Raw genomic sequence first — 16,165 nt, 5'->3', positions numbered from 1 at the left:
TTTATTTCCTGCGCTCTTTGATACTTTTCTTGAACCTCAGTTTTATCATAAATCCCCATTGTTCTAATGCATTAGTGTAACTGTGTATTTTAGCTGGGAATTCTCTATTGCTCGAATCCTTTCATCCTTGTGTTACCACATCCCCTCCAAATTTTCCTCCTCTAGCCATGCATTTTCGAATCTAAACCCCTCTTTTTATTATTCTTTTTCCTTTCATAATATGTGTAGTATGATGGGTGAATTACCAACCCTTTCACCTGTGAGATTAGTAAGTGATTCATTTGGAAACATATATAACCAGTCTTGTATTGTCATGACTTTATCCATTCTTTCCTCTACACGATTGTTCTTTTCACGACCTTTGTTCCACGTGAACTGATATCCTGTCATCAGTAAATCCACAAAGTTGCTATCCATCATTTTTAAAAATTTAATTTCTGTTACAATTATTATTATTATTATTAGGGAAATACTAATGAGTGCCCCTGTGACACATGTTAAAAGTTTAAGAAAATATGTTTTGTTAGAAATACTTGAATTCGGTGCCTTAGAAATACAAATAATCGATATTTTTAAGGAACAAAAAAGTATGTTTTATTAAAAATACTTGTATTTAATGCATTATAAATTAAAATAATTAATTAATTTAGAGAATGTTTTCTTTATTTAAATTTCTTAAAAAATACCCCTAGAAGTATTCGGTAGCATTTTTGGAAATCCACCAAAACCTATGGAGAATTTTTATCAATCTTGATGAATAAGATTTTTATCTCTACACAATGACAATGGAGAAAATAGAAAATTAAGGAAGAAAGAAAATTATGGTTTGACAAAACAAAGGGAGAAGATGATAATTTTTTGCAAAGTTTCTCTCTGCCCACAAATTGTGGAATATCTTAATTACTTTGCAACTGCAAAATTCTGTGAATACATGTGTAATAGAATAGGGGATACTCCCTATATTTATAGTTTTATGTTTCTTTCTCCCTAAACCAAACTCAAAACTATAAAAGCCCAAATTAAACTGTAGAATAGGGGCTACATCCTATGTGAAGCAACCTGCTTCGACACTTCGACATCTAATACAACTCGATACAAATTAAACTGTTTCAACACACCCTTCTTCTGTCGAGCAACATGTTGCTTCAACACTAAGGATTACAATCTTAACACACTACCTAATTCGTTGTGATTAAGCTATCTACATTCATCATAGTTGTTAGTCTTCTAAATACTTTGACCTGCACACCCTTTGTCATAATATCTGCAATCTGATTCTCAGTTCTGCAGTGTTTTAGATTCATCTCCCCTTTAGCTACATGCTCTCGAAGATAATGGAACCTCGTTTTGATGTGCTTGCTTGTGTCATGTGCTATCAGGTTCTTCACCAAATTGAAAGCTGACATGTTGTCGATCTTCATGGTAATGGCTCCACGATCTTTCCTTGTAATCTCTTCAACCAGATTCACCATATTGCTTGACATGCTCAAAGAGAAGCAGATATGTACTCTGCTTCACATGATGACAGTGTCACTATTAGTTCTTTTCTCCGAACTTCAAGCAACGGGTGCCCCACCTAACAAACATATAACCTGCTAAGGATTTTCGATCCTCAGCATCACTACACCAACTTGACTCGGTGTAACCCACTAGTTTGCATTTTTTTCCTCATTGGCTGCAGGAAAAAAATGCCATAGTCGAGAGTTCTTTTGAGATACCTTAGTATCTGTTTAGTCGCTACTAGATGTGATACCTTTAACTTCTGCATGAATCTACTCACCATACCTACATTATATGCTAGATCAGGCCTTGTGTGACAAAGGTATCTTAATGACCCAATAAGTCTTCTGTATTGGGTTAGGTCGAGTTGCATTCTTGGTTCTGCAAGTGTTAAAGTCGAGTTGCATTCTTCCTTCTCAAATCTCTTGAGAATTTCGCCTGCATATCTTCTTTGATGCATCATCAAGTTTTCTTCTCAACTGATTTGTCACATGTCTATATGCTATAGATCCAAATATTTTCAAATGACTCGAGCTAGGCTTTACACCAGACCAACATTCTTCTGGTGTAATTCCTTCTAGCTTCTTCGTCGGACATCTGTTCAAAATGTATGTTGCAGTAGGCACGGTTTCACCCCAAAACTCTTTAGGTAAATTCTTGTCTTTCAACATAATTCTCACCATATTCATAATGGTCTAATTCTTCCTTTATGCAGTTTCATTCTGCTGTGGAGTCTAGGGTGGCACATCCTCATGCATAATCCCTTCTTTCTCACATAACATGTTGAAGTCTTTCGAAACATATTATTCACCACCATTAGTCCTCAAAATCTTGATATTTTTCCCCTTTTCCTTTCGACCATAGATTTGAACTTGGCAAATACCCTGATCACTTCGCTTTTCTTCTTGATCAGGTAAGTCCATAGTTTTTAACTGAATCATTTATGAATGTGACAAAGTATTTTTACCTCCATTCGAATCCATCTGGATTGGACCACATACATCAAAGTATATGACTTTAAGGATTGCCTTCGACGTGCTTCACGCATCCTTGCTGAAGTTGTTCTTGTGTTGCTTCACCTGCACACATTCCTCACACACTTCTCTTGGAATGTCGATTTTTGGTAATCCAAAAATCAAATTTCTTATTTTCAACTCTCTGATGTCATTGAAGTTAATATAGCCTAGTCAATAATGCCATATCCATTCATCTCTGCTAGTTGTAGTTGCAAGACACTTGTGCTCTATCATATTAAATTCAATCTAAAGGTTCTATTCTTAGACATGGGAGCCTTTAAGATTAACTTTCCACTTAAGTCGACAACTCTCATCATCTTGTCTTTGATCGACACCTTGTAGTTAATTTCGACCAACTACCCTATGTTGAGCAAATTTCTCTTCATGCCTGGTATGTATAACACATTGGAGATTACAGACCTTTTGCCATCTTTCATCATAATCAAAACATCACCAATATTTTTAGCTGCTAGAGAATTTTCATTTGCAAATTTCACTGTGTTCTTCAAAAAGGGCTTTATATTGACAAATTAATCTTTCCTTCCAGACATGTGTGATGAGCATCCTGAATCCAAGTACCATTGATGCTTGAATATCTCTTCATCTCTTATTGTGACCATGAGTATCATCTTTTCTTCTTCTTCTTCTTCATGTTTTGCAAAATTTGCATCACTTTCTTGATTCTTCTGTTTTTTTGGACAATCACTAGAATAGTGATTGTACTTCTTACAATTGAAATACTGAATGTGACTTTTGTCAGGTTTTCGATCACCACCTCTTCCCTTGTTTGCAACACCACCTCTTTGGTTGCTTTGGTATGAGGGCTTTCTCTTATTCGACCAGCTTCCTTTTTGCCGATTTCGACCAATCGAATTATTGTAGTCTCCTCTACCTTTGTTGTCATTCCAATTTGTTCATGAGATTCAAGTGTCCCTTGAAGCTCTTCTTTTGTCAATGTCGATAAATCTTTCGACTCTTCTATAGCAACCATCATGTTGTCAAACTTTGGAGCCAATGACCTCAAGATCTTTGTAACAATTGATCTTGATATCAATACTTCTCCACATACCTTGATTTGATTCACCAATTTTGTAACCTTAGTGAAGAAATTAGTTATGCTTTCACTTTCATCCATCTGAAGCAACTCATATGTTCTTTTGTGAGTTTGTAACCTCACCTCTTTCACCTTTTATGCGCCTACAAATGACTTTTCCAGAATTTTCCATGCTTTTTTTGCAGATTCTATATCACTTTTCGAAATTATGTGAACTCGCACATTGATAAATTATAAAAGAAAGCTCTGTGATTCTTCTTCAGTTCTATGTGTGCAGCCATTTCCTCATCTGTCGCATTTTCTACAAGCGGTGTTACCTCTTCTTTCACAAGATCCCAAAGATCTTGATAACACAGAACAACCTTCATCTGTTTGCACCAATTCTCATAGTTGTCTACTTTCAGAATTGAAAGACTCGCCGAAAAATGTCCGTTTGGATGATTCATCGTCGTCGTGGTTTTCTTCCAAGAATCACTCAGTCAGTGCTCTATATACCAGATGTTGGAAATCCACCAAAATCTATGGAAATTTTCTATCAATCTTGATGAACAATATGGTTTTCTCTACACAATGACGATAGAGAAAAAAGAAAATTGAGGAAAAAAGAAAATTAGGGTTTGACAAAATAAAGGGAAAAGATGATGATTTACTGCAGAGTTTCTCTTTGCTCACAAACTGTAAAAAATTGTAATCCCTTTGCAACTGCAAAATTTTGTTAATACAAGTGTATAAGAATAGGGGTTACTCCCTCTATTTATAGTTTTAAGTTTCTTTCTTCATAAGCCAAAGCCCAAAACTATAAAAGTCGAAAATACATATTTTGGTCTAAGTCAAAATCCTATGTGAAGCTGCTTCGACACTTCGACATCTAATACAACTCGACACAAATTAAACTGTTTCAATATACCCTTATTCTATAGAACAACATACTACTTCGACACAAAGGATTATAATCTAAACAAGAATAACCCTTATTATTATTAATACTAATACTTCGATATAATAACTTTGATATATTTTCAAATGTTTATAACATTAATAAATTGTTAACATTATATACATTTAATTCACAAAATCTACCAGCTGTTCCTAATAATAATGCTGTTTCATTAGTCCATTGTAACAATACTTTTATTACATTTTTTTACTGAAAAGTTTAAATTCATTTTGAATTTTAGTCAATTTTTATTTTTTTTATAATATTTTTTTGTTATACATTTTTCTTGTTCAAACTTATCCCACGAATTATCTCGTTTTTCAATATTCTTATTTTATTTTAAATTTGAATTTTTTTTAGAGTTAAAAGGTAGTGCATCGAGAGTTTAAAATAGTTTTAGACTATCATCTAATAGAAAGTTATCAATCTGTTATGTCATTAAATTTTTTTAAAATAAAAGAAGTAGTTTAATTAGTGATAATTGATTGACAGTCCAATATTTTACATTGTCATTGCATTACTCATTTTCTCTTTTCTTCATTGTCTTTTATTTAATAAATATTTCATTAAAGTATATGTCATTATCTCAAATCCTATATTTTTTAGGATCTTGCTAACCAGTGTTCTTAGGGCATTATTTAAGCATACTAAATAAAGAAAATCTATTTTAATATATAAAAATGAATTACTACCAAATTGCCTTAATTACCCTAATGACAAACAATAAAACATGGTTTTGCATACCCCTGAGCGTAATTTTACATTTAATCATCATTACATTCCAACACTTTACTTAATGCAAAAGTTAATTATTGGAATATGTAAAAACGTGCACTGCATTCTATAATTTTACTGCATGTGGAACATACATATTTATGAAAGGCTACCTTTTCATTATTTCTCCCTATGTCTATATATTTTCGTATCAAGTCTAACCACTGCATGTGCAAACTTTTCCATCTCCCTATTCCCATTTTGCAAACAGCAGTGGAGCGGTAGGGTTTCTCTTCACCTTCACCATTTCCATTTTTTTTTCTCCATTCAACCTTACTGATAGAGTTCTGTTTCTTCCACTACTTTTCTCAACAGAATATGAGCAGAAAGTTTTCCCCGATTAAGGATGTCAACGATTCAAAAGAAACATGGAGATTGGCCGTTCGAGTTGTTGATTTCTGGAGTGTTATCAACAGCAAGGGTAAGGAGCATCTGGAGATGGTTATAATGGACGTATCGGTAATGCTTCGTATTCTCTCAACAAGTTTATTAGGTTATTATATTTTTCAGTTATGATATTGTTGTTGTTTGTCATCGTCAGGGTGATAGGATACAAGTTTTGATTCGTTCTGACCACACACCAAAATGGAAAGCACGAATACGCGAAAACATGTCTTGCATAATCAACAATGGAACTGTTTATGAAAACGATTTTCAGTGGAAGCTTTGTGATCACGACAAGAAATTTGTGTTTATTGGTGGTACAACTGTTAAGGAAGTTGAAATTCAGAACCTTCCTCCCAAAAGATTTTTTTTCAAAGACTTTAATGATATTCTTGGAGGAAATTGTGAGATGAACCGACTTGAAGGTAAATATATTAGGTCATTTGATTTCTTCATACTACAATGTTGTTTATTATTACAGAAGTTGATTTTAACTTTCTCTTTCACTATGTTTTGTAGATATCATTGGTGTGGTTCAAGAAATCAACAATTTTCAATACAACAATTCCGGAAAAAAATCATTTGTTTCATTGAGTCTTAAAGACTTGAAGTAAATTATCTCAATTCAAATATTACAACTGTGTTCCATCATTATTATCTTATTGATATTTTTATGTTTATTTCTGCAGAGGAGTCATTGTTAACTGCACATTATGGGAGAGTTACGGAACAAAATTTTTGGACTTCTACCACGACGAAAAAAACAGTGGTGCTATTGTAATAATACTAACTCATGCAATGATAAAGGAATCACAAGGTTTGTATCAATAATCTCCTATTTTTCAAATACTATCCGCAGAGCAATAAATTTGATACTCTAATTTTGGTCTATTTCAGTCTCAAATGGATGGAGTGGATCTAAGTTGCTTATTAACGAAGACATTCCAGAGATAACTGAGTATTTATCAAAGTATACACAAATTGTTATATTCTTAAAGTATAATAAGCTCCCTTAAAATTTATCATCATTTACATTCATTTTTGGTTCAATGTTTCAGGTTACCGTCAAATGAGCAGACTGAAAAGCCTTCGCAGTCTTCGAATGGAATGTCTCTTTGGTCTGGTGCCTCTCAATTCACCCCAGTCGAAAGTTTCGTTCATAAGGCCAAGTGTATTTCTCTCAGTGAACTTTGCAAGGTGAAACAGGTACATGGTTATGACAAATTTCAAATAGTAAGATCAATATTATTTTATACAGATGATTTTTGTTAGAGTGTTGCATTTTTTTATATTCAACTTATTGTATCTTAGGACATGTTATGCGTTACTGTTGGAACAACTCAAAGATTTTTTGTCTCAAAACACGGTTGGTTTTATTATGGGTGTACTAAATGTTCTTTAAAGGCATCTGATGTGAACAATCCATACAAATGTTCATGTGGACAGAATGTAGAACATGCCATACCAAGGTTGTATTTTTCAATTATTAATCAGATTAATTCATTTGCCATGTTTCAATATTTGTAGTGTTCTAATTGTATTTTCCTATGCATTTATGTAAAAAGGTATCGAGTTGACATATATGTGGTTGATGGTGATTCCAAATTTCGCTTTGTGTTTTGGGACTCTGACTGTGCCGACATTATTGGAAAGTCTGCTGATAGTATTTATAAAGCAATGCTTGAGGTTCATTTTAATTCATTACCTATTTTAATGTTTATTTGTATATGAATGAAGTACTTATATTAAATTTAATGTGCAGGAAGGTGACGACGACCCAATGATATATCCAGATGATCTTGACATGCTACTTGGTAAAAAGATGGCGTTTAGGGCTAAAGTTCAGCCAACATTTGGCCAAGCATCTGTTTGGAAACTTTCCTATGATGAAGAGTTTGTAAAGGAAATTGAGAAAGATTATATTACTGATGAAGTATGGAAATTTTTCTTTGAACATCTACATATGCCTATTTATCAATATTTGTATCTTAATCTTCATCTCAATATCTGATCTGCAGGGAGATAGCAAATCTTTAAACCAAAACCCAGTTGTTCCAGCCATCGATGAATCCATTGTATGTTAATGTTGACTAAACTTTAGCCTGTTAATTACAGTATTTTCTTTATACTTACTGTTAATTTGTTTTCTTCCAGGAGTCGTTGTCAGCATATGGAGAAAATGATCCTGATAAACAAGTGACCAATACTCCATCCAAAGGAAGTCCTGTTTATCTTGATGCTGTAGATTCTGAATTACAAGCGTATGGTACTACCCAGCTCTCAGGAACCAAGCCTGCAAAGAAAGTTAAGATTGAATCTGATGCATGAAGACTCCACCAGAACCATTTTAATTTCCATCATTATTGTTATTTTGTGATATTTTCTTGACAGTTGTTTTAATGTTTTGGTACAAGATACACGAGTTACTATCCATGGATTAAATATCAATTATCATTTTGTCATATGATATCAAATATCAATTATCATGTTGGTTTTCTTATAATTTCTCTGTAGCAATGGTGTATGGTATGTTGTTTGTGTTCAATATTGCAAGATATATTGCCCGATTATACAGTGCTAAATATATTAACTGTTGTTTGTGTTTAATATTGCGTGATATGTTGTCCGATTATACGATCCATATGAATTGGAAAAAAAATTAGTGGTAAACCATCCTACATGATATTTCTTCTTACCTGCAAGTGAAAATTAATTTTTGAATAATAAATTGTATATCAGAATCGTTTTGATTTGCACAGTATTTTTTCATTAAACCATAATTTTGTCAATGTTATTTACAGTAATGTCTTGCATTTTAAGTTAATTATTCACTTCTCAATTAACATAATTTTGGCAATGATATTTTCAGTAATTGCTTATTCAACAGATTCCTCTCATGCAAAATTTTTTAATTCATTAACTTGATTTGAATACTGCATGCATTATTTAAATAGATCCTCACGAAATGTGTTTTACAAATTTTTTAATGTCACTCTTGAAAACTGCACCAGCATTATGTCAACCATCATACCTACCTGACATATAAACTATAGCTTGCTCTACATTCTCATCTTATTTGTGCACGCTTCATGCAATTATGGTTGCTTGGTGCATTCATTTTTTGCTTATTTAATGATTAAGTCACAATATTTTTAACTGCATAAAATAGGGAGATGACATAAACTTTTCATATTCAGCTTTTTCCCTCCATAAACAAATAGTTTGGAGGGAGTCTTTGTCTATATATTTCATGCTTCCCTGCATATTCAGCCATATTTTGCAGAATGATTGTATCTTCAGAGTAAAAAATCATGGAAAAGAAACAAAGCGATGAGCATGATCACTTCATGAATGTTATCAGAAGAAAAAGGCAATTTGATGCTAGACATCATAGAATGCGTGTTCTTCGAGCTAAGAGAGCCAAGGGATTGGCGGCAATGAACAAAGAAAATGCATGTCAAACTCAACCCCCTGCTGATACTATATCTTCGCATTTCAGATTACCACTATCTTCTATTTCTCCAAATATTCCAAGTTCCACCATAACTGATCGAAATACACAGCAGAAAACTCACAATATATCAACATTGAATACATTGCCAAGTTCATTAGCAAAAAAACGCCCAAGAGTTGTTTCTGTAAAGAACATCAACAATTTAGGAGTTAACCTCAGAAGGAGATTTGATAACCAGTTTATGAGCGGTGCGACAGCATCTTCAAGCAATACACCTAATCCAGATTCCAGCACCAACGAACTTTTCGAAGATGACAGTGAAGGGGATGAAGGTTCCGGTAATTCTTCAGATGGTTAGTAACTTTATTGTGATGGATTATTAACCGATTTTGAATGTTCTTACATTTAACCAAATATAATAACATAATATTTTCTAACTCATTTTTTACTATGCTGTTGTAGCCTGCAGTTCAGTTTCCAACTATTCAAACGACGAGCATGAAGTAGGTTTTGACACTGACATTGAAGAAGTAGATGTTCAAAGATCAGGTTGTATTTTATTTTATTGATATGTTTCTTTCTTTAAAAAAATCATTATCTATTATGTTATTTTACCTGTACATTTTTGTTTAGGAGAATACTACGATTTAGGTGACCCATCATGTGAGTGTCAGCAATGTGGTGCAAATATGTGGTATATGGAGAGGAAAAACAAGTCTCGACATTCTGCTAATCCTAAGTTCTCAATGTGTTGTGGAGAAGGAAAGGTTCAAATACCTTTGTTGAGACAACCTCCACCCGTATTGCAGAGCCTGTTGTTTGAACAAAACGAAAGTGACTCAAAAAGATTCCAACAACAAATTCGTCTTTACAATATGATGTTCGCATTTACTTCTCCGGGTGCTAAAATGGATAACAGATTTAATAATGGTAGAGGTCCCCCTAACTATCGTATTCAAGGTCAAACATGTCATCGTATAGGCAGCATGTTACCTTTGCCAGGTGAAAAGGCCCGTTTTGCCCAACTATATATATTCGATACTGAACATGAAGTTCAGAATAGATTTGATATTTTCAGGTTTTTACTTTATACATCTTTGTTTCAACACTGTATATTATTTTGTTGTTGCAATTCTCAACATTCTGAACTCTATATGTTGGATGTTTTGCAGAAAAAGGGATGGAGTTGATATTAATATAGTTGAAAAGTTGTCTTCCATGTTATATGAACATAATGTTCATGCTCAGTCATTTAAGATGGCAAGGGATAGACTTTCTGAAGGAAATGTTGCAGATCTAAAACTCCGTCTCATTTCTGATCGTCAAAATGATGGAAGAATATATAATCAACCAACAGTTTCAGAAGTTGCTGCTCTCATTGTTGGTGATGTTGATACTGCAGAAAAAAGGGATATTATAATGCAAAAACAATGTGGCCAACTTCAGAGAATAGATGAATATCACACTTCTTATTTGGGTTTTCAATATCCTTTACTTTTCCCTTATGGCGAAGATGGTTACAGACCAAACATACGGCATCGCAATAAAGGATCTACAACGGTCCGTAATGCAGAAACAACGACCACGGTATCGGAAATTGACGATGTTCCATGGGAGGATGCAACCAAGAGAAACAGACTTACAATCAGAGAGTGGTTCGCCTTTAGGATTCAGTCAAGAAAAAACGAGGCACAGACAATTCTCAGGTCAAGGAGGTTATTTCAACAGTTTTTGGTAGATGGTTTTACAATGATGGAATCTGAGAGACTTCGATGGTTAAGAAAGAATCAGTCAAAACTACGAGTAGGGAAGTATGATCATCTTGCAGATGCTAGGACAAATGGACATACACGTGGTGCAGCTACAGGGAAAAGAGTTGTCCTACCTTCGTCGTATGTTGGAAGCCGTAGATTTATGGATCAGTTATACTTCGATGGCATGGCAATTTGTAGTTATGTTGGTTTCCCTGATTTGTTTATTACATTCACATGTAATCCCAATTGGCCAGAAATACAGCGCGTATTAAGTTCTACAAATCTGAAAGCGTCTGATCGTCCGGATCTCATAACAAGAATCTTCAAATTGAAATTTGATTCGTTACTGTCCGATTTGACTAAAAAGAGTATCATGGGAAAGGTTCTTGCGTGTAAGTAATTTGTAACTTTGATTAATTTAATTTCCTTATTCATTTTTTATGTCATGTTATAGACTAATATGTTAATTTTATATTTGTAGATATGTACACAATTGAGTTCCAAAAAAGAGGGTTGCCCCATGCGCACATATTAATTTTCCTTCATCCGTCGAGCAAGTACCCAACACCCGCTGACATTGATCGTATCATATCAGCAGAAATACCAAACAAAGACACCGACGAAGAGTTATATAACTTGGTCAAATCTCACATGATACACGGACCTTGCGGAAATGCTTTTCGTAATTCTACGTGTATGAAGGAAGGAAAATGTTCTAAATACTTCCCTAAAGATTTCAGACGTGATACGATCGTTGATCAAGATGGATATCCGGTGTATAGACGAAGGGACAACGGACACACAGTTTCTAAGAATGGAATTGAGATTGATAACAGATTTGTTGTTCCTTACAATTCAAAGTTATTGTTGAAGTACAGAGCTCATATTAATATGGAATGGTGCAATCAAAGCACATCCGTCAAATATTTGTTTAAATACATCAACAAAGGATACGACAGAATAACTGCTGCAATTGTCATGAATGAAGATGGATCTGTTTCGCAACACGAAACCGTCGATGAAATAAAGCAGTATATTGACTGTAGGTACGTTTCTCCAAGTGAAGCTGCTTGGAGAATTTATGGTTTTTCCATTCACGGAAGAAAACCAGCTGTAGAAAGACTTCACTTTCATGGAGAGGGACAAAATTCTGTTTTTTATACTGATGTCAGTCCCATTACCAAAGTCCTTGATAAACCGAGCGTTACTGAGTCGATGTTTACTTCTTGGTTTGAAGCAAACAAGAAATACGACGAAGCGCGCCAACTAACGTATAGCAATTTTGTTTCAAAGTTTGTATACGTTAAGAAAAAAAGAGAGTGGAAACCCAGACAAAAGGGATACACAATTGGAAGACTAATTTGGGTTCCTCCAACTACTGGGGAGTTGTACTATCTAAGGATGATGCTAACACATGTCAAAGGGCCGAAAAGCTACGATGAAATAAAGACAGTAAACAATGTTAGGTACGATACTTTCCGTGATGCATGTTTTGCTATGGGATTTATTGGGGATGATCGAGAATTCATAGCTGCAATAACAGAAGCATTTCATTGGGGTTCTGGACATTATTTGAGATTACTTTTTGTTCACATGTTATTGTCAAGTAGCATTAATAGGCCTAAGCATGTATGGAGTAAAACTCAACATCTGTTATCTGATGGAATTCTGTATTCTCAGCAAAGGATTGCAAACAACAGAGGTATATTACAAAAATATGATCAGAGTAATTAATTACACATAATATTACTATGCTATTCCAATATTTACCAGCGATTTATTTATTTTGTTCATTTAACAGATCTGCGTCTAACGAATGAAGAAATTCTCAATCTGACGTTGATTGAAATTGAAAAACTTCTTCAACGCAGTAGAAAGAGTTTAAGTGATTTTCCTGGAATGCCAAAACCACATGGTTACATAAATGAGGAGCTTGGAAATAATTTAATTTACGAAGAGAGAAACTACGATCCTGCTGGACAACTTCAACAGTTTAATACGCTGTATAATAACCTCACAGGTGTAAATAGTAGTTAACATCAATTAGGCAGAAGAATTTCATATAAATTAGAAACTTATATTTCTAATATGAAGCATCTAAATTATGTGTTGACTTTATTTCAGATGAACAAAGAGATGTGTTCAAACAAATCTTGACGGCTGTTGATACCCAGAACGGAGGGGTATTCTTTTTGTATGGATACGGCGGTACAGGGAAAACATACATGTGGAGAACATTAGCTTCCTACATAAGATCAAGAAGACAAATATGCTTGACAGTTGCCTCTTCAGGTATTGCATCCCTTTTGCTCCCCGGTGGTCGAACGGCACATTCGAAATTTAAAATTCCGATCCCCACACTTGAATCTTCGACATGCGACATTAACAAAGGTAGTGACAGGGGTAACATGCTAAAACTATCTAAATTGATAATTTGGGATGAAGCTCCCATGTGTCACAAATTTTGTTTTGAAGCTTTGGATAAAACACTCAGAGATATCATGGGTGGAACCAGGTCATCTGATAAAATATTTGGTGGGAAGGTAATTGTGTTTGGTGGGGATTTCAGACAGATTCTACCAGTTATTCCAAGAGGCAGCCGTTCAGATATAATTCATGCAACTATCAATTCATCATACATTTGGGATCATTGTAAGGTTTTGAAACTTACAAAAAACATGAGGCTTCAGCAATCTGGGACGACCATATCGGCATCCGAGTTAGAACGGTTTTCAAATTGGATATTAAAAGTTGGAGATGGAAAACTAGCAGAACCTAACGATGGCTATGCTGATATTGATATCCCAGCAGATATTTTGATATCTAATTTCGATGATCCCCTTCGAGCCATATTCGAAAACACTTATCCAAATTTTGAAGCTAAATTCAATAATGTAGCTTTTCTGCAGTCAAGGGCAATATTGGCTGGAACAATTGAGACAGTAGATGAAATAAATCACTATGTATTAGACAATCTTCCAGGTAATATTTAATTTTTTGTGAAAATTTATCCGACGATTTTTCACTTCCAGCTTTAAGAGATCATAATATAAAGGCACTGCATTTTCAGGGGATGAAAAAGAATACCTAAGCTCTGATTCAGTCGACACGCATGATGGTGATGGCAATGAATGTTTTGATGTTTTAACTCCTGAGTTTCTGAATGGACTGAGAACGTCGGGACTTCCTAATCATAGGATCAGATTGAAAGTAAATACTCCAATCATGCTGCTCAGGAATATTGATCAAGCAGAAGGCTTATGCAATGGAACACGTCTAATCGTTACAAGATTGGCTGATCATGTCATCGAAGCTAAAATCATTTCAGGCAAGAACATCGGCGGTATCATTTATATTGCCCGAATGGACATTACTCCAACGCAGACGCCATGGCCATTCAGGATGACACGAAGACAGTTTCCTATAACAGTCTGTTATGCTATGACTATTAATAAATCTCAAGGTCAGTCTTTGGATCATGTTGGCATATATTTACCGAGGAGCGTATTCAGCCATGGCCAGTTATATGTTGCAGTTTCAAGAGTAAAGAGCAGAAAAGGCCTTAAAATCTTGATCCATGATAAGGAGAAACTTCCATTGACCACCACAACAAATGTTGTCTTCAAAGAAGTGTTTGAAAATGTGTAGTCTATAAGTTTTTGCAATATTTATGGACCTGTTGTTATTGGTATATGTTTTGTGCTCAGTTGCCTAAAATTAGCTTACAACTTAAACAACTTATTAACTGTCATGAATGGAAGATTTGATATCATCTTTGCATACTGATAATTTATTTTCATCTGTACAACTGGATTGAAGACTTACGATGAATTATAGCTGCCATAATATCAATGATTGTAGAACATCAACAATTCAAAGCTTAGCATAGTAAAAATATTCACGTTGATAACCATAATTTAAATCCATTACAGAGCCATCTGTGATTACAATCTAAGTACCATCAACAACAAATTTAAAGCTACAAGTAACATCTTTACATCCTAATCAGCTACTTTTTTCCCCAAGAACGCAAACATCAGATCTGAAAATGGAATCATGGAGAATTCTATGAAATCTCCAACTTGAAGATTTTTTGACTTTGCAAATTCGTACCAACCAACTCCAATATGTTTCTCATACTCATTCCTGCCAGCCTTAAGAATACGACAGTGATATCCCTTTCCGTCAATAAGATCTACCATCCTTATTGCATTTTGGTCTTTACGAAAACATGTCCTTGATATTTCCATTGGAATATTCTGCATTATAACTTTCTACTTATTAACCCACGATATATATAGATCTATATACGGCAGTGGATTTAACTGGGTTTTGAACTTACCAGAGCATTTTGGCCTCGCATGTTCGCTTCTGTGATATTAGATTTCCACTTTACCTCCCTGGTGTGATCAGCCATGCACTCAGCTTCAGTAAGAAACCCATCTTTTATGAGTGTTTCAAACATCTTTTCCTGCTCTTGCTCAAACTCTTTGTTAATGTTATGAGCCCATTCAAGACTGTCTCTCTCAGGATCACTGAAACACAAATTGTAAAGAATAACACTGCTATTAAGCAAAGATTTTAGAAAACAGGGGAATCCATTTATTATATTACAACATGCATGCAAATTATACTTACCTGCTTGATGGAGAAGGGACGAATGGAACTCCCCACTTCACCATATCAGAATTAAATTTTATAAGGACCTCAATTCTGATGCATTATGACAAAAAATTCTATATATAGATAGATAGTGATAACCCTTATTTTTTGGGCCAGACAACACTGATGGGCCTACATTTTTTATATGTACAAATATCCAGCATGTTTGGTAAACGAGTTTTAACAACAAAAAATTAATTATTGCAATTTTTTTAGTAGTTAGTAGATGTTACAAATCAGACCTTTAAATATACATGACACTATATTTCCTTCCATACATTTAATAAATATGTTTGCCTACATAAATTGAAGTTGCTATATATATAAGCTGATTTTATAATATGTATTCTTTATAAAGTGTAATTTGGTTTTAACATGGTAAATTGTTTATCAAACAAAATTTCTTAAAAAAACATTTCATATATAATTCATGTAAATAAACTATTTTAACACACATGATCCAATCATGATGGCCAATGTAAAGGAGCAACCATGAAGTATGTAGAACACAAGGATTTGCAAAACATATAACCATTCAAAATTTAGCATGTGCCATAATAGTAGTCTTGATAAAGTCATTCAACATTAGAGCAAAAGTACCAACCCATAGGGGAAACAAAAAACATTGTT

At 34.1% G+C, this 16,165-nt stretch overlaps 1 protein-coding gene across 1 annotated transcript; it reads left to right on the top strand.

Moving 5' to 3' along the window:
- The first annotated feature begins 8,976 nt into the window (after positions 1 to 8,976).
- Positions 8,977 to 14,521, top strand: LOC131626166 (uncharacterized). The gene is made up of 8 exons (XM_058896999.1): positions 8,977 to 9,472; positions 9,582 to 9,668; positions 9,753 to 10,197; positions 10,292 to 11,265; positions 11,355 to 12,575; positions 12,675 to 12,893; positions 12,998 to 13,855; positions 13,944 to 14,521. Exons 1-8 carry the CDS (start codon positions 8,977 to 8,979, stop codon positions 14,519 to 14,521), a joined length of 4,878 nt encoding a protein of 1,625 aa, XP_058752982.1.
- The last annotated feature ends 1,644 nt before the right edge of the window (positions 14,522 to 16,165 follow it).

This window comes from Vicia villosa, unplaced genomic scaffold, assembly GCF_029867415.1.
Source record: "Vicia villosa cultivar HV-30 ecotype Madison, WI unplaced genomic scaffold, Vvil1.0 ctg.000273F_1_1_1, whole genome shotgun sequence".
NCBI classification, from domain to species: Eukaryota; Viridiplantae; Streptophyta; class Magnoliopsida; order Fabales; family Fabaceae; genus Vicia; species Vicia villosa.
This window is presented reverse-complemented; position numbering and strand designations above follow the sequence as displayed.

Bases quoted from the DNA above. Each gene is read 5' to 3' on its own strand.
- LOC131626166 (XM_058896999.1), top strand. From the start codon at position 8,977: ATGGAAAAGAAACAAAGCGATGAGCATGATCACTTCATGAATGTTATC. The intron at 10,198-10,291 runs GTTTTTACTTTA...GATGTTTTGCAG, and splicing joins AATAGATTTGATATTTTCAG to AAAAAGGGATGGAGTTGATA. The intron at 11,266-11,354 runs GTAAGTAATTTG...TTATATTTGTAG, and splicing joins CATGGGAAAGGTTCTTGCGT to ATATGTACACAATTGAGTTC.